At 34.6% G+C, this 25,383-nt stretch overlaps 4 protein-coding genes across 5 annotated transcripts; 2 read left to right on the forward strand and 2 right to left on the reverse strand.

The window, feature by feature from the left end:
• Nucleotides 1-691, forward strand: LOC131657773 (ribonuclease S-4-like). Its single transcript, XM_058927135.1, has 2 exons — nt 1-279; nt 392-691. Exons 1-2 carry the CDS (start codon nt 1-3, stop codon nt 689-691), a joined length of 579 nt encoding a protein of 192 aa, XP_058783118.1.
• Nucleotides 692-1,457: 766 nt separating this feature from the next.
• On the reverse strand, nt 1,458-5,720 carry LOC131660800 (F-box protein CPR1-like). The gene is made up of 3 exons (XM_058930130.1): nt 3,976-5,720; nt 2,715-3,300; nt 1,458-2,629 (listed from the first exon to the last, which is right to left on the reverse strand). Exons 1-2 carry the CDS (start codon nt 5,498-5,500, stop codon nt 3,239-3,241), a joined length of 1,587 nt encoding a protein of 528 aa, XP_058786113.1. The 5' UTR covers nt 5,501-5,720; the 3' UTR covers nt 1,458-2,629; nt 2,715-3,238.
• Nucleotides 5,721-11,536: 5,816 nt separating this feature from the next.
• LOC131660802 (uncharacterized) lies at nt 11,537-16,370 on the forward strand. Of its 2 annotated transcripts, none has more exons than XM_058930133.1 (8): nt 11,537-11,843; nt 11,940-11,978; nt 12,181-12,306; nt 13,404-13,639; nt 14,058-14,094; nt 14,762-14,819; nt 14,910-15,034; nt 16,077-16,370. In XM_058930133.1, the coding sequence occupies exons 1-7, from the start codon at nt 11,748-11,750 to the stop codon at nt 14,987-14,989; spliced, it is 672 nt and encodes a 223-aa protein (XP_058786116.1). In that variant the 5' UTR covers nt 11,537-11,747; the 3' UTR covers nt 14,990-15,034; nt 16,077-16,370. The 2 variants fall into 2 exon arrangements, with proteins under 2 accessions (XP_058786116.1, XP_058786115.1); XM_058930132.1 differs by having other exon boundaries at nt 11,539-11,843; nt 15,961-16,370.
• A 422-nt stretch (nt 16,371-16,792) lies between these two features.
• LOC131660801 (squalene monooxygenase SE1-like) lies at nt 16,793-20,763 on the reverse strand. The gene is made up of 8 exons (XM_058930131.1): nt 20,412-20,763; nt 19,332-19,443; nt 18,991-19,165; nt 18,721-18,889; nt 17,923-18,141; nt 17,518-17,793; nt 17,104-17,382; nt 16,793-17,016 (listed from the first exon to the last, which is right to left on the reverse strand). The coding sequence occupies exons 1-8, from the start codon at nt 20,643-20,645 to the stop codon at nt 16,912-16,914; spliced, it is 1,569 nt and encodes a 522-aa protein (XP_058786114.1). The 5' UTR covers nt 20,646-20,763; the 3' UTR covers nt 16,793-16,911.
• Nucleotides 20,764-25,383: the final 4,620 nt, after the last annotated feature.

Genomic DNA, 25,383 nt, shown 5'->3' on the forward strand with positions numbered 1-25,383 from the left:
ATGAGCTCTTCTCATTCTTCACTGCTTTTAGTGACATTTATTGTCTGTGCTGTTTTGATTTCACAATCAGCCGCGGTTCCCTTTAATTATTTGAAGCTGGTTTTGCAATGGGGTCCTACCGTGTGTGAAGTGTATGAGGAAGATGGTCGTGTGTGTAAGATTTCTCCTATCGTGGACAAACTTACAATTCACGGCATTTGGCCTTCCACACTTCAGGAACCACAGCCTAGGGACTGCACCACCACAAATCCAGACGGGATGCATTTGAGAGAATACGAGGTAATGTGTTTCTATTTCATATTGTTTTGTTTTGGAATTTCATATATAATTGGAACCAATTAGATTGTCAAAGTTGAAGTTTATTTACCACGATCATAACTTTCTATTTCAGTTTTCTTCCGCACTTCTTACCAGAATGGACAAATTTTGGCCAAGCTATTATTTTCAAGACTTTCGACAATTTTGGAGACAACAATGGAATGCTCACGGACGGTGCTCATATCCCTCTATTCAACAAAAGGATTACGTTAAGTTGGCCATCAATTTGGCCGAGGCGTTAGATATTTTAGAAGCCCTCAAGAAAGCTGGTATTGTTCCTCGGTCTAATCGAGAAGACACCAAATATTGGAGTAGAGAGCTGTTAATAGACGCGGTAAAAATTTATGGATTTCGCAAAGGTATAAGGATGTAAGACTTCTACCCGGAACTACGCTGTATTGGGGACCACGAATTTATTGAAGCAACTGTTTGTCTATCCGCGGATGGAACCCGAATAGTTAGGTGCCGAAGTGAAGGAAATTGTGCAAGTAAATTCCAACTACTTACTTATCCAAAGGAAAACGAATGTCCGGCGCCTCCTTCGGATGCTTTCATACCACCAAATCCACCAAATCCCCATGCACGTATTACTTTACCGTTGTTTCTTATTCTTCTGATGAGGCATCTTTTCTTGCGATAGATAGAGTAAAATTGATACATTTGGTTGTTATGGTGATTAGGGGTGCTCGCGGTGCGGTTTGGGCGGTTTTGACCAAAAAAATCATCCGAACCGCAAGAGAAAAAATAGTGCGGTTTGGTTTGGTTCGGTTGACTTTTAAAAAAAATCCGAACCAAACCAAACCAAACTAATGCGGTTTGGTTCGGTTCGGTTGGTTTGGTTTTTTACAAATATTTTATTGAGCCATACATACACACACACATATATATATATATATATATATATATATATATATATATATATATATATATATATATATATATATATGACAACATAATTTTATATTTAGACATTCATACACTAACAAATAACAACAAAACTCGTCATATTTTGACAACAATTTTCTATGTAATATGTAAAAATTCAATTAGACAAAAGTGAAATATTAAACATAAAATAATAACATAAAACAATATAAAATTATTATAATGAAACAAAAAAATAGAAGAGACGAAAGATTTGTGAAGGTGAAAAAGAAAAAGAAAAAGTGTTGAGAGATAAGAGAAGAAGATGTGCGATAAAAATGAAACTGAAATACGGAACATTAAGATTATAGAAGAAGAGGGAAGATGTATGTGGCAAAGAAGGTGAAATAATGTTATTAGAGATTAGAGAAGATTGTTCGTATTCATAAGGCTAATGTATAATAGGTTTAATTTTGGGTTGGATGTGAGTTAAGTAAAATTTAGGTTGTAACATAATGCGGTTTGATTCGGTTTGGTTTGGTTTACAAAATACAAACCGCAAACCGAACCGAACCGTGCGGTTTTGTTAAAAAATGACCCAAACTAATCCGAACCAAATGCGGTTTTTTGCGGTTTCGGTTTGGTTTGGTTTGGTTTGCGGTTTTCTATTGGGTTGGTTTGGTTTTGAGCACCCCTAATGGTGATGATGTTGCTTTTTGACTGTTTGGTTTTATTCATGACATTCTGCATAGAGATTTCACATTCGAATTTGCGATGTAGTTTATGTCAATTTGCAATTAGAATCCCTTATAATAGCATATAATAAAATCCATCTGTGTGTCAGTTTGGGTATGGTATAAGCCGTATATGATTTTGAGGCTTGTAAACAAGGACAACAGAATTATTACACTGCATGTGGTATATAAGTTTTCAATGACAATTAGTTCAAGAATATCATCAGTGTTAGGACCTGGATATTGATGCGAATAAACGGACCAAGGCAGCTGAAAGGAGATGAACAAATGCTCCAGTAGACGACGGTTCTGATTTTCCTTGTTGAAACTACTTCAGCAGTCAATCATAAGGCTAACAGCTTCATTCCAACTGAGCTATGACCAATTGTCTTAACAATCCTTTTACGCAGCATCATTTTTCTAGTCATATTTACTTTCTTCCCATCTTCCAGCATTAGCATATATATATATATTAGATAGAAGAACATAAATTCCACTTTGAACAGGTTCTAGCTCCGCAAGTCGTACTTTCCCTTTACTAGCAACAGAGATGTTTTCATGAATTTGATAACCATTTAGCAGAGCACCCCATATGGCAATATTTGGTTGTATTGGCATTGTCTCCATTAATCTTTTTTGCTTTTCCTATATGACCAGCCCGACTCAAAAGATCAATCATACAACTATAATACTCTATTTCTGGCATAAACCACCTGTATAAATCAATAATTAACAAATGATTAAATTAACATAACCAATTAAGACAAACACAAATGAAAAATTAAAAGGCAAATGTACCATGATATCATGTCTTCAAGTGAAACACTCTTGGCAAAACTTGAAAACATAAGTGCCGGGGTGAATATATAAAGAATACAACCTGCAAAATAGGTTCGGATTCCATGCAGTAGTTGATTTTCTCGGTTCAATCTTAAATCAATTACAGAGATCAATTAGTTCACTATATGCAGCAAGTCCATAGTATGTGACACATTTATTGTTCTTGGCCATCTAATCTCAAATCTATAGTCAAGATCAATGAATGCACTAAATGGTGAGAGTCATGTTGCTGAATTAGTCCTGTTAAATATTTTTGTTCACATTAAACATGTATATAAAGTAAACTAGTATAACATATCAACTTAGAAGCTTGAATATGTTGCCTTGTTTAAGGATTTTCTAAAATCTGATGAAAGAAGACTATTGAAATAGCGAGTAGCCATAAAATCTCCCATCCCAATGCACTAATAAGCAGAACTTGAATAACCGGCATAGAAGCCACTTCCAAAAGCTCTACAAAACCCATTTTTGCTTTTGCTGAACTATACTATACACAGTTGTTGTGTTTTGTGCTGAATCTGTACTGAAAAACTTGAATTTATTTCTGTAAAACAAGAGAAATATGAATATGATTATTTACTGTGATGAAGTAGGGTCAATGACGAATGATGAGTACACTAATATATCCCCATACACGTTCCAATAAACTTGGCGAGAATATGACATTTGCGTCATTGTTTTTAGACCAAATCATACGCTGTGAGGAATGAATTAAGTACCGAGATCAAACGTCCATGGATGGACCTCAGTGTATAGATTTATCAGAAGATAGAATACATTACTAATATAAAATAAAAGTTCTAATTTTGATTCTGATGGGCAAAAAATTGTCCTAATAACCTCAAGACTAAAACTGTGCTTAGCTGAAGCACATAATAGCCACTTTTGCTAGTATTTTTTCCCCTTTCATAATTTCAAAGTAACACATCCCTGTTGCTAAATAAATAATGGTCATACACATTATATCACTTTGTGCTAGGTTAAGACACATTATATCACTTTGTGCTAGGTTAAGACATATTCACCGTAACAATGTTTTTGTTCTAGATCTCTGGCCTTTTTATCCAGGCTTCAAAATCTCCATTAAAGAAAACACAATCAGTTTGCAAATCACAAAAGCTAAACCTTTAAAATTAAATTAAATTGATAAAACAAGATCATATCACCATAGCCGTATATGCCTACGGGTGAAAACAAGAAGAGAAAAAAAACTATTTACTTGATCCTCCAATTGAGAGAAGGCTTTCCTTGTAAAGACCGACTTGAAAATAACTAGACTTTGCACCAGTAATACCAACCTCCTCAATTCTTTGGGTGCTCAAATCAACATAGGCTAGTTCATAATCATTTTTTGGAAAGAAAATATATCTTGTGTTCCCAAATCCAACTGGGGGCCATGTAATGGAAGAGAAGGGACCGTAAATATATAATTTGATCCATGATTCACCCACACCGAGTTCACCCAGAATATATATGTGAAAGATAATATCATCGTGATAATTTGATATTAAAGCAATTGATCCATTTAACACCGCCAAACGTTCTTCATAATTGTATGGAAAAGAAGGTTGAACCCCGATGGGTGTTGTAAGGAACACCTCATCACTGAGGTCAAATGACAACAGAGATTTTTCATCAAGGTAGTCTCCGTCGGAAATCACCCAATGACATGCTCCATCCAAATAAACTTCGCGAGTATCAAACAATCCACAACTAGACCAAATAGAAGAGGGAGCTTTGTTCATGTCGATGGTTCTCCAAGAATTACTTTTTAAACTATATATCTCGAAATAACTTTCTGTTATCGGAGGACGATAACTCTCGTAATCAAAATCAAATGTTATAAACTGAACTACCTTAAAGTCATCTCTAAGTTGGTCATAACCAAACCCATTAAAAACATGGCTGAGATAGAGGTTGTTTTGAGGGTGTTGTGGTGAAAGATCAGCGGGGCTACGAGGAATGACCAGGAATTCCTGGGTAGCAGGATTCCACAATACATATTTGAGATCAATTGGATATTCTTGGTGAAGACAAAAAATGCCGTTAACACTTGCGGAGTTGAGAATTCTCCTATGACGGCCAGACTGTTGAAATGGAGGTGGCAAATTGAATTTGGCGGTGTTGTTGAGCAAATGGAATTCAGAGTTGTAATCATAAGCAGAAGCAATATGATTTGAGAGAGTAAATGTATGATAATCATCATCACAAGATATGAAATGAGTTGTGTACATGGTCATGAAATCAGAGTTTTCAAACAAAACGGACCATGATTTGCTTACACATCCAAAGCGCTTCAATGATTTTATGGACAGTTTTGATAGAATAGATAAAGCAAGTTTATCGGGAATAGAGTTTCTGATAAACTTTGATTGGGAGGACTTTCCCTTATCCATCATCGGCCCAGAGTTGTTTCCCTTATACATCGGACCCATCTTTGATTGGGACTTGTTTCCCTTACGCATCAGAAACATCTTTGATTCAGATCCGGGGTACTTGTTTATCAGAAACGTCTTTGATTCAGATCCGGAGGATTTGCTTCCATCGGACATCAATGCTTCCTTGTACGATCTGAACAATACTGGAGAATTATCCATATCCATGGGGACGATGGTGGTGAAGAAAGATAGTGGAATATAGTGTTTGCGAGATATACCCTTGGTGTAGAAGAGCGATAAGGGAGGATAGCTCCTGCTCACGTATTCTTCGTCTTCCTTTTCATCTGCCAACCACCTTAATTCCATGATCGAACGGATCGGTACCAGTTCTTCAATTTCCACCTTTGATTCGGAGGTGTTGTTTCCTTATACACCGTGGGGGACGGCGGCGGAATACAATATCGTGTTGAATGATGGTGACCACTTCTGCTGATTTCGCTTGGTTTATCATCATAACGGCTTTTGCTTTATTTTCTCTAGCTTTCAACTTCTTTTTCCTCAGGCCCATTTATCTATCTATTTGAATATTGGCTTCTAAAGTGAGAGAGTATTTAAGTCCCTCATCTGTGTGCCATTATTTATATACCATTGCTCTATCTATTTGAATATTGGCTTCTAAAGTGAGAGAGTATTTAAGTCCCGCCATTATTTATATACCATTGGCTCTATTAAGGGTAGAGATTTGTTTAAAATAAAAAGTTATAGCATATGATGACGATCTGCAGGAATTTACAACTTTTTCTAATTTTTGGCTGAAAAATATTAAAGTTTCGAAAAATTAAAAGCATAAATTACAAGACAACATAGAAATTATGAATTTTTTTATTCAATAGAAAGTGAAACAATCACAGAAAGAAAGACTGTTGGTAAGAAAATATTATAATTATATTTTGTTTTAGGTTTGGATAAGTTGAAATTACAAATTATCACTTGATTTTAGAAAGTTGGTTGTTAAAATATTATCATAAACTTGAATGAGATGAAATCAAAATGTTTTGTCTGCAGTTGCAAATATTCGTAGCAGAAAACAAATGGGTAAACAAAAACTAAAACAAGGGGCTTGTGAAAATTTTCCTTACCAAAATTATGGTCGCCGATAAGAAGAAAAAGAATAAGTTAGACCATGATTTGATGGTGGAAAGCATAGAGTATTACATTTATTTTTAGGAAATATATCTATACCCTTGAATTGTTTGTAATTGATCCAACAGTATATAATTAATGGTACATGGGTGAGGGACTTAACTTCTCCCTCACCTTATACTCCATTATATATTTAAAATTAAATAGAATTTTGTGATTGGTTGAAGATATATTATTTAATTTTTTGTGATGGATAGAAAAGTTGTGTCCTTAAATATTTTGGAGGATTTCTCTTTCCACACTCCATTTGGTGTGTCTCCCACCACTAAATGGACAAAATTGTCCTTAGGAGCATTTGGATATTAATTAAAACTAATTATTAACGTCATAATTTGGCTCAAACATTAATTTATATACATTCAAAAACTTATACATTAATTAAGTTAAAAATATACTGACCATACAAAAATTATTTCGAAAGCACGTGAAATAATACAAATACAAACGAATAACATAAACTATTATGTGTGTAACCCTTGTTTCTCCTTTGCCTCGTGTAATGCAAAGCATTCCATGCCTCGGCAATAATGGCATGTGTGATATTCACCGTACCACTGCCCCTCTCTTAAACTAGCCAAACTCTATACCCGATGTCGCAAGATTCAAAATAGTCCAACAGACATACAACACATCAATGGCATGATCATTCCTAGCTTACTCATTCTTAAGTATCTCCTAATGAGATAACCTAGGTGGATCTCCAGAAGCGCCTGATGGACGTGACACCTTATAGAACCATGTGATGCACTCGTCTACATAAGACCACTAACGTGTAGCTAACAGCCTTCGATGGTCCTCTTGTACCAGATGACTTTCGAAATCTTGAAAGACGACACCAAGATCTATGCGGTCCAATGTGTCAAAAGCAGACATCGAGAGGTGTCTCGGAATAAGCTACAAATACCCAAACTAGCGTATCACTCACTCGAGCATATACATATACATCAGACTCGTCCCACGGGCTAGCCATCCAGAGTATAAGGTCGAAATGACGCGTCTCCCGGTGATCATCGTATAGGCAAAAATCAACGTCAGCTGCTGCATGACGATCAAGATACACTCGAAAAGGACTGATCTTATCATTCCCTCAGAGCGGGTTATGTAGGCAAGCATGTGGTCAATCCTCATTATAGTTCTCCACACGTTCCAAGTCGGTTATGAGAGGAAAGTGGGAGAGGATCCACCAAACGAGGTAGGGGAATTCTTGCAACTTTTTTTGGCATGGGGTTTTTCAAACCAACCCCATATGGCAGGGATGAAAATAGGTATTAAGCCTAAATATAATATAGTGGTGGTTAAGAAATATATATAAATGATATAAAAATTAAGTAGTTTTGGCACATTGGAAATGTATATTTTAGAAGGAAAAATAAATAAAATAATTACGTTAACATCTATCTATATGTTCACACGGGTCGCGCAAAATCGTTATAAATAATAAATATAATATAATATAATGATGGCTAATAAATGTGTACAAAAATATACAAATAATGTAGTCTCGTGTAGTCGAAAATGTATATTTTTGTAGAAAAATAAATGAAATAATTAAGTTCGCACGGGTCGTGTAATATCGTTATAAATAGTAAATAAATATAATACACCGATGATTAGGAAATATATATATATATATATATAATATAAAAATTAAGTAGTTTTGGTCAGTCGGAAATATATATTTTAATAGAAAAAAGTAAACAATTAAATAGTCATCTACCTGTGCGTTGACATCAAGCCTAATGAGATGACATCATTACAACTTCCGCCGTAGGAACTATTCGCCCCCATATCCATCAATTGCCACCGATAACATAGTCATTGTCGTCAACACTAGTAGTAGGATGAGTTGAACTTGAGGCCCGAGTTAGTTCTACCAGACCCCACGGTGGGCGCCACTGTACTATCCAAAAAAATACAGGTGTGTGTTCCCCCTGCAAGGGCAGGGAAACTCAGAGACCCTGGTAGCTATATCACACGAACTGGGTGAGGGCTAGCCCACAACAGAGAGTAACCCTTTTGTGGTCGTTTTTGAAAGTATTTAGGGAGACATCTCACATGAGTTGAGTGGTCCTGATGGTGGTCGGTGCTTTTAGGTTACAGACAGGCAGTTAGAGTTACCTTTTAGGGGGCTACTCGGAGCAGAGTGCTTCTGATTAGTATTGGATGGTAATAAGTGGTTGTCACTTGAATTAATGAGTGCAAGTGAGTATGTGTTACCTGAGAGTCGTCCCTCCTTCCCTTTGAGGAAAGGTATTTATAGAGATTCTTTTGGGCCTAGGTTGTAGAGTTAGTGAAAGGTTTACATTAGCTTCGTGACCAATGAATATGGTCATGGAAGGATTTGGTCTCCTTGGATTGTGGGGAGAGTGGTTTCTCCTTTTGTCTGACTCTTTGTCAATTAATCATTTTGGGTCCATGTTATTACCCACATTTATTGAGGGTGTGGATAGTGGGGTCCCACTTTAGACAGCCTCGTTGTCCCTTTCGGGAGACCATATGGCTTCTTCGAGTGGCCCCTGACCTTAGACGGTAGCTCACCCATCGCCATGGCACCTAGCCTTTGAGCGTCCGGGAGCTTGGTCAGATGACTCGCCCCTCGCCTTTATGAAAGATTCCCCTCTTGGGTTCCAGTAAAAATATAATACTATAATAACATATTGTTAAAGGATACAACTCATAAACACCAGATCTTATAGGAATTGAAATTCTATTCTTGAGCCGACATATGTTAGACACGATGCGTTGACAACTAATCCAACGTGATAAACCACTATAATAGCACTGAATAAAGTCTTAGCTTATACAATATGATAAAGCAGAAAATGAATAGAGATAACACAAAGAGATTGGTAACTCGGTTCGATGCAAACAACACATATGTCTAAAGGGTAATATACCGAAGAAAGGAAATTCATCATTTCGAATTGGTACAATTAGTCTTCTATGAACAACAACCTTATGTTGTTTAATGCGTCTTCCTAATCCTAGTGACATTATATTTAGAACTTCTTATAGAACTACTTCAGTCCCAATAGTCATAAGGACAAATGGGCTTACTCTAAATTATTCTAATTTAATACCACTTTTTGAATACTACTTGTGAAGCTTCGTTTTAGTCTCCCCATAAATATGAGAACTCCTTTCACCTTCTCTCAATCACTAACCCCTAGTGATTGTCTTCAATAACAACCCTAATGAATATTGAATTTATAACTCAACTAATATGAACCAACAATTATGTCAAGTAACTGAAACATAGAGTGGTGTACACAATGATTCAACACTAACCATTATGATGGCATTAAAGTAGAATATAAGAAACACTTTGTTCTCAAGTTTATAGACTTAGTACCTTAGAATAAAGTATTACAACTCAACTATCAAACCAAACTACATGCCTTAAGATATGAAAGGAGGCGCTAGAGTGGTGCAGAAAGATAACACAAACGAAGATTCTAAAGATAAACCCTAGGAATTCAAAACATGTACACATCAAACGCGAGGTTTGAGTCTCCATAAATAGAAACGTCTTATGGGATTTTCTCATTTGGATATTTGATTTGATTTAGTCTAAAAAAATAGCTGATTATATTGGATATGATCTTCTCTATAATTGTCTCAAACAAAAAGATATGATTTGTTATATTTCAAATTCAAATATAAATCATATTTAAACATCTCCAACTATCTAACAAATCAAACAAACATTGCTAAAATAACTGCTACAAAGTTGATTAAATCCTAATAAGAAATTGCGCACCAAGCAACATTAGTATGGCATTTTGTCAAGGTCAAATGTTGCACTACACACATCTTGAAGCATCGTTTCAACATGCTGCAGAAGTGCATCTAATTTAACTCTTCAGCATGATTTTGTAGATCTTCTTCATAGAGTGAAACTTGGATATAATAGTTCAGAACCATAACTGCAATAACATTTATATGTTGTCAGAGACCAGACATTGTAACCCACACTTCTTTATTAAAATGACACTAACATCTATCTTATGACATATACCAGATGTTACAGCACGCATGATGGAACGTCGTGTTCCACATGTTACACCATAACATCCAAAACAACTCTCTTCATATAAGTCTTCTTTGTAGAGTAAATCTTAGACCTCAATCTTCTTTCAAGGTACATCCAATCAAGACTTCTTTGATTAAACTAAATCCAAACACAAACTTCTTATCATAAACAAGTTTCTACATCGTTTTGAAGAAGTCAACACCATATCTCTCCTGAAGGAAATCTCTGAAGATACTCATAACTCAATCCTTATGCCAACACAATCACATGCTAAGCTCTTCTACTTAACTAGTTATGTCAATCACTTTAGCTACATCTTGAAAACCTTTCTTAACTAGCTATGTGAAACACTTTAGCTGAACAACTCTTACTTAACTGGTTCTGTTAAGCACTTTAGTTGAACAATACTTATTTAGCAATCAATCACACCCAGATACTGAAACACATGCTAAACCATCTTGCTTCACATGTTGCCTAAAATACATCTTGTACAAATGTTATTTTACCTAATACAGTTAACCAAAAGGAACTACACAAATTAAACAAAAAAAAGTGTCAAAAATGTTGTTTTACCTTAGTGTTGTTCCTAAAATTAAAATGAGTCGTGTTTGAGCTTAAAAAAATACGTGTCAAACTTGATTCGAGTTTTGAACTGAACTAATTATTATCGAGCTGAGTTGAACTAAAATGAGATCGGCTCAACTTAACTAATTTTCAGCTATGATGCTATAAACTTTTTTATACTAACAATTGATTTCTATATTTTATATTAGTAAATACTTCCTCAATTATTTTTTATAAATTGTTTTTAACTTTCATATGTATTAATAAAAGTAATCATTATTGTATGAGAAACATAAATTATTAAAGATTTTCGAATATTTTCTTTCATTAATTACATGAGAAAAATAAATTTAAATAGTTGAAAGATGAGATAAAAGGAAAAATAAATTAATGGTTTCATATTATTGTAAAACAATGTAAAAAAATTTCTCCAAAAGAACTTTTATATATATAGTCCTCAACTCCTCATTAGTAAAAACTTATTTGTCATTATCTCTTATATTTTATTTGATTGAAAATTAATCTCTTGTTAAATTAGACCTTGAAAATAATAATGAAAATATACCGGAAACTAGAAAAATACAACATAAATATCTAGATTTATAACAATGAACAAACAAAACGTTGAAGGTTTTTGACGAAAGAGAAAATAACGAGAGATTCAGAAAGGTTTTGTAAATAATTAAACCGCGATTTTGAATTAGCATTCGGAGAATAAACGCGAAGAAACAAAAAGTGCTGCCAAGGATATGAGTTGGGGTTGTGTAATTGCTCTTATTTTCGCTGAATGCTAACTTTATTTACATAGAAGAAATGAAGAAAGACGCTAGAAACGACGAATCAGAAGACCCGAAACTATGGGGAGCGATTCTGTTCGGCTTGATTGGCGCCACCGCCACTACTCTCGTCGTAGGGTTCTTCGATTTGATTTTCTCGTTTCGATTTTAGGTTTATCAATTATGATTACAATTACAATTTCAAATTTATGCTAATTTGAATTTGCAGTTCGGTCAGCTACGGAAGACTGCTGAATGGATATCTCTGGTGATTATTCAGCTGCTTCTATTTTATTGCTAATTTAATTCAATTTGAAGTAATGAAAATCAGTTATTGATTAATCGGTTTGTGTGTGAATATTTTTGCTGACGAATCTAGGTTTTTTGGTTTTTTTTTTTTGGTTTTTAATTGTGTTTGAAGTATAAGAAGTGATTATGGTGAAACTGATTGTGTATGGTTTTGAATGTAGATATCTAGGTCTCAAGGATGGAAAGGAAAAAGTGGTGGTTCTTATAGAACGGCTTTTCAGGAAGAGGCGTGGAGAAAACACAATAAACGAATGCAAGAGGAGTATGAAGAGGAGATGGAGAGAGTTGTGAGTTTTCTTCTTTTTTTCCTGCTATTTTATTTATCTGGTTGGGTTCATCATTGTCATTGTCGTGATCAAGTGAAATTTTGGTAGTGTGGTAGCGGTAATTTTGTTAAAAGTCCGAATCACAATGTTATGGGAATAAGACAAAGTTTATGGCTTTATAGTAAGCTAGAAAGAAATGCAATATTTTGCTTGAGCTCAGGTGATCTAGAACAATAAACTTATAGGGGACTCTTTTAGGGAAGAGTACTCCTCTCCTCTGACATGGAAAATAAACCTCAAGTACTATTTTAAGGAAAAATAGTTTTAGATACTGATATGAATTGGTATATTATTACAAAGAAATTAGGGGAAAAACCCTTTTACAACTTTGTAGAACCTTGGGGGCTTGCAACCTCCCTGCTCTACGGCACCAATTCCCTTATAAAGCACTTGCCATCCTCCCCCTTGAACCCTTGTTATATAAACACCACATGCTTCCTTTTTAACTATTCCCAACTAACTAATTAATTGAAGTAACTAACTCAAATATGCTCAACTAAAATAGGATTTTCCTCAAGGAAAACATAATAATAAACTAAATAGTACCCCTCTAGGGTCCCATTGTAAATTTGTAACTGGAGTGAAATATCAGTCTGTTGTAGAGTTGAGTCCTTTTTAACTCTCTACACTTAGAAGGGGATAAAGTAGGTATACTCTATTATGACAGGAAACAAAAGCTATTGCATCCCTATATCAACCTTTACACATATGAACCTTTACACATATGACCCGTTTGTTCCTCGCACAACTTTGTGCTTGGCCCAATAGCTCAAAGACTTGTGTCTCGCCTCCTCCATTATGCTAATTTTGGGTGCAGTTGCCTAATTTGCTTCTACCATATAATACTGCTCTCGTGTACTCTGCTAAAAAAGTTGGTCTAGGCTGGGTATGGCATGCACCATTTCTACTACTATCTCTAAAATGGAAATAGTTTCCTAATAAATACAAGTTATTAAAGATAAATTTATAAAAATGATGAAAGATTGCTAAAATAAGAGAGAAACAAATATGCCTCACTACTCTGAATCACTGTGTGATTTTCCTTCTGCTCTTTGTAGGAACGAATAAGGCGTATGCAAAACGTGTTTAACAGAGAAAGAAATAAATACAAAAGAGGCTATGAAAGCTGGAAGGAACAAGGTCCTAGTCCATATCATCAACATTTCCAAAGAGAAGATTGGTATTGGAAAACTGATACTTCATACAAGGACAGGAGGACTAATTATCGAGAAACTCCAAGAGAGAGCAGAAACTATGCATTGTCACATCACTACTCAGTTTTGGGTCTTGACAGGTACTCACCGAAATCTAAGACAATGGTCTATCTAATATGTGACTTCAGAGGAAATATTTTGTTTTGTTTACATATATTACCGGAAGATAACTGCTTGTATTATAGATTATAGAAGAAAAGTAAAACAAATAAGAACTGTGTTGGTGAAGAACATGCCTTATACTCTATGGGTTGGATACATGCTTATATGGTAAATCCAGAGCAGTATGCACTTTAGACCTAAAGAAGTATATGATTTTAATGCCTAGTAATAGTTGCAACTAGCTTAAACAGAATGGAGTCCAAATTTTTGCTTAAACTGTAACTTTGTAAATGCTTGGAGAGCTGTACATGATCGTGTCCTATCTGCAAATGAAGCTAGCATGCTGGTTTTGCTTTCATGATTAACGATTAAGTTTAACTTTCTGGTGAACCTCAGGTTTAGGAAAGCACCATATTCAGATGCTGAAATTAAGGTAACTCTATTTTCTCACAGTGCCTTGCACATTACTGTTGGTGTTTTGCAATATTTTGTCTATAAATTGCTATGTGCATCAAGCTCATCATGGTGCAAGTGTTTCATCTCATTTTACTTTGGCATCTTTGATATGACCAGAACTTTCATATGACCAAAATTATGTGTTTGAGCACTATTCTTAAACAACTAGTTTCATAACTATTCTTTTGGAGAGTAGTAAATCATATAAAATTATATCATGGTCCAGCCTATGATTTGTGTTTGAGGCTAACTTATATCTATTGGCCTTTAATAGAGTGTGGTGTTCTATCTTACTCATACAGTATTCTAGTGGCTTCTATCGTGATTTGTTGTCCTGCAGCATGTTCTCCGTTCAGATTAATATTTATTATTTTGATATTGTCGAGACTGTACCTTATTGCTTACATTACTTTGTTACTTTGTTTTGGTATTACAACTATTCGCCTTTGCTAGAGTGTAGTGTTCCATCTTACTCATACAGTGTTCTAGTGACTTCTATTGTGATTTGTTGTCCTGCAGCGTGTTCTCCCTTCAGATTATTATTTAGTATTTTGATATTGTTGAGACTGTATCTTATTGATCACTTTCTTACATTACTGTTACTTTGTTTTGATTTTGTGTTAATTATCCCCTTACCTTTGCAGTCAGCATTTAGGACAAAGGCAAAGGAGTATCATCCTGATCAGAACCAGGATAATAAAGGTAGGTCTTGACTTATTATCAGTGTATACGATCCTGTTATCTCAAACTTTGGTATTATAAATCATATAATCATATACGGGAAAATGGCAGACATTGCAGAAGCCAAGTTCAAAGAAGTGATGACTTCATTTGAGGCCATAAAACAGGAAAGAAATAACCAAAATCTGTAATTGTCAAACTCTGCCCATCAATCCCAGGACCGGAAAGGATGTGAGGTATTCCAAGTAATTAAAAAGCTCATTTAATTTTCATCCAGCTAAGTTATGAATATGTTGTGAATAAATTTTCTGCAATCATGAGAGATTATAGTATTTTTCTGTGTTTAAGAAATTTGTCTAGGTAATATATGCAGTTAGTTAATTAGAATTCCAATCACGTACATAATGCCTCTGTATTATGGCCTTGGTAGATTCTAGTGGGTTGCGATCACATAATAATTCACATACTATACACATAAACACAGTCAGAGCTCGTCATTTGTCATTCTAGGCAAATTATTTTCTCACACAATGTCATCGTTATTGCTACAAATAATTTGGATACAATTTGCTTGTAATAGTACTTTCTTTGTCAAATACTTGATTAGTCATGCGTCTCACACTTTTTTGTTTAACCAAATTGTGAACCTATTTTTACAAGGTCGGTCTTTACCATGAGGGCAATGGTGATTTATAAGGACTCTCCCTTTGGATTTTAACTGCTACTTCTATTTTTCGTTTGTTTCTAAAACCAAATATTACTTAGACAAACTACCTTGTAAAACCGTTTAGACTCTCCCTTTGGATATTTAAACTGTTTTAAGTTAGTATTAGATTCGTTCAAAGCTTAGTTGTTATGTTTATCAATTAAAATTAAAATGCGTCATGTGTACTACATAGTTCATGTGCTTTATTCTGATTGTAGAACCGTAAAAACAACACATACAAAATTGCATCCAAGTTTTGTCCATTAGATCCTTGAATGCATTTTAGGTTGAGCAAAGACAGAATAATATTTTTGGTTAGTTTTTTTTTTTTTTTTTATATATTTGTGCCCCTTTTTCTGGAAATGAAGCTGGATTATATGTGTGCCTAAAAGAGTATACTTATGATTATATACTATGATAGCAGTTTAATTTTTTCTTTATGCTTCAATGGAACAGAATTTGACAATTAACAGACATGAGTTACTAGTCAGAGCTGTACAAAGAAAATCTGGTAATAATATTAAATTGTATTCGTTGAGTGCCAATGCCATTGCCATGTTTGAACGCCGCAGGCAAACATTCAAGGTTGAGTATGGAAGCCATAGACAGAGATGGACAATTAAGTGCTGTTTAGAAGAGTTCATTTTAAGTTTATTTTGTGAGATAAACATTTGTATAACATAGGTGTTTGGAAAAACTAATAAAATATAGCTTATGATATGTCCATAAGCAATTTTCAATGTATTTTTATAAATTTCCCAATATAGTTCATAGAAATATTATACAGGGCTTCATTTTCTCTTTGATTGTACAAGCAACATAAATTTAAATTTAAGCTCTTTTATGATTAATAACATCATATAGAATGAGAATTTAGTTAAGCTGTTTATCCGAAGATCAGACCCAAATCTTTTCCAAAGGTTGTTGTGTTCCACTAGTTTTCTTCTTTCTATTCCGTTAAAAGCCTTAAGATAGTGTCCCCTTAAATTGTTTTGGTCTTTCACTACTATGCTCTAATCAACTTATTCTCTTTGCAATTACCATCTACATCAACAAGTCAATTTTAATCACAACTGAATACTGACCAAATCTGATGAGATTTAATTGGAAAATTTAATGTGGAAAAAGTGAAGGAATTTTGGCGTGGTAGTATTGTAGAAGGTTTTTTGGGGTCAAGTTTGTAGAAGTTTTTTAATGCCCGCTATAGCCGCTCTCAAACAAAAGATAATTTCACGCCGCTCATGATTATGATGTTGCCTCTTTTATTTAAGTATCAATCATATGAGGATTAAATAACAAAATAACCCTGCAATTTAATATTGACTCCATAAAGAATCAAAATACAACAATGCTAGCCACATTTAAAAGCACCTTGACTATTAAAACATATATTCACTAAATACAAACTTATGCAGCTGGAGGAGTTCTGTAATAAGCAGGCACAGTTGCAGGGAAGAACATTTGTCGAACTCCTTCTGCCTTAATTATGGGCAAGATGATTCCCGATGCACTCTGCCAAAAGATAGTTGGTTTTTTAGTTAGTTTTCTGACAATTTATTTAAATAAAATAGCAACGAGTCCCAAAAAATTCCTACTCACTGCGATTAATCTGGCTCCGCTCCATATGCGTTTAGGGGAAGGAAATGGTAACAATAAACGACCAACACCGTATATTGCAACAGCAAAGAAATGAAGAACCAAGCTCAGAGGTCGAGGGTTTAATCCTGAAAGCAAAGAGACCGGTCCTTCTGAGAATAAACCTCCAAGGCTTAGATAATCAAAGCAAGCTTGACGCATTTCTTTCCTTGCTGGATCAGGTGATGCGCAAAAAACCTTGTAAAGTGCTCCTGCCAACGTATTTATGGTAGATGCTACTGGCTGTATATTCAAAGATTATGACCGATTATGCATTAAGAAAAGCTAAATAGTTTAATGAATGTTTATGCATCATCTTTTCATTCAAAGGAAGAAACATCAGGATAAAGAGGTGATTGCGTCAGTTTGTGCGATTACCTTGCGCAAGGTATAGAAGGATTCAAGGTATCTACAAAGGCTGGGTGCATCGTTTAGGTCGCGCAAAGGCTTGAGAAGATTTCGCAGCACTACTATATCAGATAATGCCACAGTCATCCCACCCCCGGTTAGGGGATGGCGCATGTTGAATGCGTCTCCCATTAGAAGAGCTCCCGGAGTAGGATAAGGATCAGCTGGCATGCTTCTGTTTGGCATTGTCCGTATGTTGCCTTTGTCAACTGCGGCTATGAAAGCATCATGAAGCTCAGGAGGAACCTGCAATAACTTCCCCCTTATTAGCCGAGAATGTAACACATAATGCTTCTCTCAGAGTGAAAGTGAAAAGTAACCAAATGTCGGAGCCTAATAAAAAATTTGACTTGTAGAACTTCAAGTGTATGGTACCTGTGGAGCTACCACTGTCTTCAAATACTTTGCCATTTCACCGTTGGAAATAGATGGAACCTTCTGACCAGGAACATCAACCAGACAACGAATTTCTGTGCTACTTATGGGATAGAACAGAACCGGCGAAGGATCTCCCAGTATGACATGACCATGATTTGCACATGGAAGTTCACAGTTTTCCAAGACTAAGCCAACAAAACAAGAGGGAACTTCTACCTGCAAACATATAAATATTAAAAAATAAAACAAAACCGGCGATTCAGAATTCTACAGACTACTAGTTTTTACAAAACACAGCTGACACGAAATAGACGCGGGGAGAAAATAATAGCAAAATGCAGAATTGTTTATAGTCTTATGGAGGCCTATAAGGCTATAACCTTATACAATGACAACAATCGAGTTTTACTTCCTAGTTAACGTAGAATACATAGATCAAACAATGTCATAATACTCTATCATAGATCATATCTTTATCTAAATCCGATAGTTTTTCTTAGTCTTCTTCTGCCTCTAGCAAATGAGCTACCCTCCATTTGATTTACTCTCTTTACTATAGAATTTATAAGTCTCCTCCACACATGCCCAAATCACCTTGGTGGCTTAGTCAATATTCAACTATCTTTTCTACAATAAATGTGACTCAAACTCTCTAATGCTTCCATTCCTAATCCTATCTTGTTCATGATTCCCGCACATCAAACACAAAATCTTCAACTCAGACTCTCAGCAAATTTCATAGAAAAATGAAAACTAGATCATACATAAATACATTTACGATGAAAATTTTATCACCTTAGGATTACAAAGAGTACGGCGCAAGTTCGAGAAACAGCCATCGCAAACAATGGTAAGAGGGGCACATGCTGATAATTCCTGAGCATCTTTCGTTTTGTACTGCACACCTTTAATTGTACCTTGATCTTCGAGCAGCGAAGTAACCGTTCCTTGCTCCAACCTTACACTACATAATATAGAAAAATAAGACAAGTGCTAACAAACAACAACAATTGAAACCTTATATCAAACAAACAAGGACTGTAATTTTAAGGAAGAAACCAATACTTGGGAAGGGAGGCAGCCTTCTCTCTCATCCTCTGAATAAAACGCCCATTGTGAAAGCTTCTTCCAGCAATATCCGAGTGAAACTTTTCCAGGGGATAAGAGAGTCTTGTATGTTTCCCATCCTTGAAAAGAGCGTACCCGAACACTTGCTGAGCATCAATTTTCTCCACACAATCTGCAATTATAGACAGGCCATGATCATTCTTTCTTTTGTTCCAAGTGGAATCAAAAACACAAAAAAAAAAAATCATGTCTATTCCCAGTTCCAGCATTCAAGATCAGCCATTATTTAGAAATCAAAGACACGATGCGCTGTATACATATAGTTAAGTTTGCACTACCTTCAAGTCCTAGCTCAATCAATTTGAGATAGCCTCCAGGTTGTAGTAACTCGCCAACAATTCGGTCCGGTTCACTCAAATCTCTTTCAATAACAAGTACTCTACGTCCATCCTACATTAGATCACAGTAACACAATCACAACTTGTAAGTGAATGTATTAGAAAACAGTACTTAAATTTTTCCAAAACTTCATCATGACTCAACTTGCTCAAACACAAAAGAAACTCAAAATGGGAGACAAAAGGCACAAAAAAGGGAGGACCAGCTGCGCTGGACCACAGAACCTTAAGACCTGAAGTGAAGTAAAGTTAAAAGCCAGTTTTCACTTTCCATAGAAAACTGAATCTTAACTTCTTAAGACTGTCCATTATTATTCAAATAGTAACTAAATTTGACAGATATCCAAGAATATCCATAGAATATTACTTTAACTAGAATATGAAAACTAAAAATGTTTTAAGAAAAAGCAATAGAAAAAATTTAATTTAAAGTCATTTTATATAATACAAAAGTGATACTATTTGAAATTAGTTCAAACAAATACCAAAAGTAACTATTGAAAATTGAAAGTTGGCAAGTACTACAAATATGGCTGTCTTGTCACAATATCTGTCTTCAGTCCCCACTCAGTACTTTCACACAACAACAACAACGGTTTTAACCATAGACATTCACAGTAACTTTTATTATGGTCGAAACCAAGGCTAAATATAAGTATTTTGCATTTATTTTCAATGAATACAAGAAATTTCTTTTGAGAAAAATAAAGAAATTAAATTCTGCTAATATTTTCTACAACAAAAATCCAGTGAAACTGCTATGAGGATGTGCAAGGTGGTGGCTGCACAAAACCTAAAATTTGTTATGGTTAAACCATAATTAAATAGGATTTCATAAAATGTTTGTCAAAGTTAAACGTAACAGAAGTAACTGAAATAAGGTCTATATTTATTTATTTAATTCATCATAGTCAAACTGCGACTAATTTATACAGAAACTCACAACTGTATTATCAACCAATACTATTTCCATAATCTAACAGAAATTAACAACAAATAAATATTGAAAATTGAAAATACCTTGCCGAGAGTGTAAGCTAAAGCGGAGCCAGCAACACCGGCTCCAACAATGACGATATCAACATCTCCATCCGGATTAAAAGATCTGCATTCTCCTGTGGCAGTTGTAACATTCTCGCTGGTGCTCTGAGAGGTAGTCTCGGAAGAATTCTTACGATAGAAAACGAGATTGTAGAGCGCGACGATGGTGATAAAGGAGCATATGATCCATCCGAGCGCGTAGGGGTCCACCATTTCGAGGAACCACTTGGCGACGGAGGGAGAGGATGACGGGGCGGTGTTTGTTGGTTTTTTTCCCTCTCTCTGCTTTGCTGGCTGCAATGTGAATTTTAATGGCGTTACTGGTTGGTGTTTGCATGCGTGGCTTAATAGAACCCGTGGAATTTCATGGGGATTTATTTTTGTTTTTATTTTTATTTTGTATTTTATTATTATGTCTTTAAAAAAGCACATGGTATGTTGATTAAAGAAATCAGCACATTGATTTGGCTGCTAACTGTTTTTCTTAAACAGTCAACATCGTTATTATTGATAGCTTTGTTTAGGTAAAATGTAACTATGAGGATCGGAGCTTCTATAATAAAAAATTATCAATTTGACAAATAATTCAAGTCGTTTATTTATGGGAAATGGAAAATGCTAATTACTGTCACTTGGAGGCATTTTTAAGTGATTAAAATAGTAAGTTTTTTTAAAAATGCGTGCATTAAAAATGCATTGAAAATTGAAATCATGACTTTTATAAAGAATATTTTCTTTATTTAGTATGCTTAAAGAATGTTCTGAGGCCACTCGTTGGCAAGACCTTTTATTTATTTATTTATGGTGTAAAATTATTTTATATATATCATCTTTTATTTTCTCTAAAGCTATTATATATTAAAACATAAAAAAATTCAAAAATTTACGTCTAAAAGAGTTCAAAATAAATTCATCACCTTAATGGTACAATGTCCGACCACTAAGCTAGGTAATTTTTTTAATTAAATATCCTCTATTTGTTATCTAGTTTCAAAACATTATTTCAAGTGCAAGCACCATAGATATGATACTCTTGAGAATCCTTCATGAAAGCGCCATCATCATCTTCCTTTCTATTACTAGAAAAAACTCTCAATTCATCAAAAATAGAGCATGATCATCGCTTTTGGGACTCTATTTTCTAACAAGACTGCAGTATTTTGTGTGCACTAAGATTGAAACCAAACGACGAAATGTGTGATTTGGTGTTAAATCAAAATCTAATGGAAGAGGTTGAGCATTCATCATCTTAAAACTTGTTCTTCATCTTCTTCTTGCTCTTTCCCTTCTTGCTTTTTTTTTCAGGGTCCCTTCTGGTGTAAATTTCTCCGCAAGATGGTGCTCATGTTGGTCTTACTCTTTTACTGCTGGTAGCTCTCATAAGATATGGGGCCCTATTCATTACTCCTCCTTGTGTAGAGAGTAGAGTCTCTTATGTTACCTATGTTGCTCCTTTACAAACTTATACAACTCTTATTGGTCCTTTGATATTTGTTGAAAAATTTCCCACAAAAGTTCTTCTTTGTTGGTTGAAGAACTTGCCTCTTAAATTTTAGTGTTAAATATGTTTTTTTTTCTCGATGAATATTTCAAATTTTATTTTTAATTTCTATTAAAAAAATGACATATTTTAGTTTTTATAAAATTTTTATGCATACAATTTTAGTCTATGTTATTTAATTACTCTTATACTTTTAAATTTTTGAATAATTTTTTTTCTTACGTATTTATAATATTATAAATTTTTTAAAATGAGAAGAATTAAATATGAATTTTTTAAATTTCAAAAGATAATAATAAAAATAATGCAAATTTCGACTTAGAAATCAAATTTTGAGTTCCTATTTTTTCGAAGAACTATTTATAACGTTCTAAACATGTTTGTAAAATAATCATTCAAAAATACACACCGGTTTAATAGTAGGGACTAAAACTACGTGCATAATAATTTTGTGGGGACCAAAACGTGTCACTTTTTTAATAGAGACCAAAAAAACAAAATTTGTTAATTTTATAGGAATCAAAAACATATTTAACCATAAATTTTATGACTCACCTCCTAATCCTAATGTGCCTTTTTACTACCTTTTAGTTTTAGCAAATTCAAATATGCAGATTTGTCAAAGCCTGCTCGTGGGTTTGATACTTCATCTGTGGCTTTTTCAAGTACTTTATATCTTCTACACAATGCATAAATGAAATAGGGGAAGTATAACATTAATATTTTCTTTTTGCTCAGGTGTGAATCTCTTGATAAATTATATTTTTCTATGTTAATGGGTAGGCAAGATGTGACACACTGAAGCAGAACTCGCCTAGCTTGTTAATTATCTTATTGTGAACAGTTGGCCTCCAAAAGTGCTTAAGAAACTGGTATTATACCTTAGGCACCTGTCTCAAATCCATTCTCTAAACAATTTTGTCTGCAAATTTGTTTGTTTTGAGCCATTTTGTTCCTGGGAGACGTAGTGAGTCTCTAATAGCCTCCAAAATCAACATCATCGTCTTTTTCAAATATGTTTTGATATGAGTCATCTACCTCTTTCACTCCCAAAATCACAATGAGGGTTCTTTGTGAATATTGAACAACCTTTCCTTGTACCAACACTTCTAATTTCTTCTAAGATGCATTGATTAAGTTTGAATAGAACTTTTCACCATTTGAATGTTGTAGTTAAGAGGGTGTTTGCAAATTTTCTTCCATCTTTTTTGCCAGATATGCTAATATAGTTGGTTCTTTGATGTATGTTATGGTCTGTACTAGACCCGACATAGCATACGCAGTAAGTCTTGTAAGCAGGTACATGGCGAATCCTAGAAAGGCTCACTGGCAAGCATTGGAGTGGATTTTAAGGTACATAAATGGGTCTCTGAAAAGAGTCCTAATTTATGGTGGAGCCTTGGGTGAAGATGGTAAAGCAGCAATTGGAGGATATGTCGACTCTGATTATGCAGGTTGTATGGATTCCAGAAAATCTATTTCTGGATATGTTTTCACTATGTTTGGCATAACAATTAGTTGGAAAGCAACACATCAAAAGGTTGTTGCTCTATCAACCACTGAAGCGGAGTATATTGCATTAACTGAAGTTGTGAAAGAAGCATTGTGGCTTGAAGGTTTTGCGAAGGAGCTGAAACTTCAAGGTCGAGGTATCACTGTTAAATGTGATAGTCAAAGTGTAATACACCTGTCGAAGAATTTAGCCTATCATGAGCGAACTAAGTACATTGATGTGAGGCTGCATTTCGTCAGAGGAGTAATTGAGCGTGGAGAAGTCCAAGTGCTGAAGGTTTCGACTGAAGAAAATGATGTTGATATGATCACCAAGATATTACCGAGTTGCAAGTTTTTCCACTGTATGCAGTTGCTAAAGCTGCATGAAGAAAGCTAGTTTGTTCCCTTGATGTTGTAGAGTTAGATCCAAGGTGGAGATTTGTGAGATATTGGATTGAACTCTAGTATGGCCGAAGGGTAGCTTCTTGGTTCGACAGGGTTAAGCATGAAGTCGAAGGTTGTTCACATGCTTGTGTCGAAGATGCTAGAGTTGTTAGCATGTTAAATTAGGTTTTAGTGTTTAAACCCTAATTTGTTAAGTTAGCTTGTTTATTAAGTTGGCTTGTGTAATGGGCCTTGGGGAAAAAGCCCATTAGTTAGTATGTTAGGTTTTATTATAAATAGCATACTAGTCTCTCATCATTGCTAAGTTGCAAACCCTAATTTAGGGTGAGAGAGGTTATTTGTTATTCTTGTAAACTTGTAATCTTGTTCTAAGAGAAAGTGAAAGAATAGCAGTTATAACCAATTATTGTGTTCCTCTTCTTCCTTGTCCTTTATTCTTCCTTGTTTTATACTTTGTTCTTGGCATTGAATTCATAACAGTAATTTTTATTTTATAGTCTTCAATTTTAAATTAGTTTCTAGTTTTGTTTTATTTTCAGTGGGGTTATTTTCTGGGAGTTTGTGCTCATCTAGAAATATGATAATGATAACTTTAATGGTTGTGGGAAAAAGTACTCACACTAAATGCTTATTTATCCTCTACGCATGTCAACACCCCTGAATTTTGATACCTCTGAAATGATTTAATGTGGTCTTCTTGAGTTCAACTAAAGATGGAACATGGTTATCATAAGAGTTGTGCTATGCTTACATATATTTTTTACACCATATCTTTGACACCATGGTTACAAAATTCATTTTGATTGAGGCACATTTTTCAAGGCTTTCAAAAATAATAAAATAAAATGAAAAGTAAATTATACAGTATGTATATACGGTGTAGGTGTATTTTTAGGTGTAAGTATAGTATTTCTCTTATCATAACTGAGTGAGAAGTTGCATCACACAAGATGTACTGTAGAGGTTGTCAGCTATACCCAACACAACGAGAGCACAAAAATCAAAACACAACATTCATCATGAGAGAGCATTTAGGTATGTCTTTATCATTCAGAACTTGCATACGTTCTTATTTGATTTGAGTTGCATGATTGCATACAATGAGACACGTTTTTTTGTGTTATCCTCAAGCTTTTCTAGCCATTCCCATTTCATTATTATTATTCGTTGTTAAACCCAATTGAGCTTGTATCCATTATTTTGTTACTATTACCATATACTCTTATCCAATGGCCCAACACTTCCCTCCCTTGTTCAGAGAAATTGCATTCAATTCCAGGATCTATATTTCATTCTAAGTTTAGGGTTGTTATTGGAATAACAACCTTTAATTTTGGGATAACTGTGAAGAATTGGTAAATGTAAGTGCACCTGGAAAAAAAAAGAGGAAGAATTTTGAAAATTTGAAAAGAAAGAGAGAAAAGTTGAAAAATCAACTGGTCTGAAAAAATAGAAAGTCATCATTAGAGCACTCACCAAGGAACCTCAGTTGGATACCGAGAAATAAAGAAAAGTGAAAAGTTGAATAATCCATGACACTTACTCCTAAAT

Source organism: Vicia villosa, linkage group LG3, assembly GCF_029867415.1.
Source record: "Vicia villosa cultivar HV-30 ecotype Madison, WI linkage group LG3, Vvil1.0, whole genome shotgun sequence".
Lineage (NCBI taxonomy): Eukaryota > Viridiplantae > Streptophyta > Magnoliopsida > Fabales > Fabaceae > Vicia > Vicia villosa.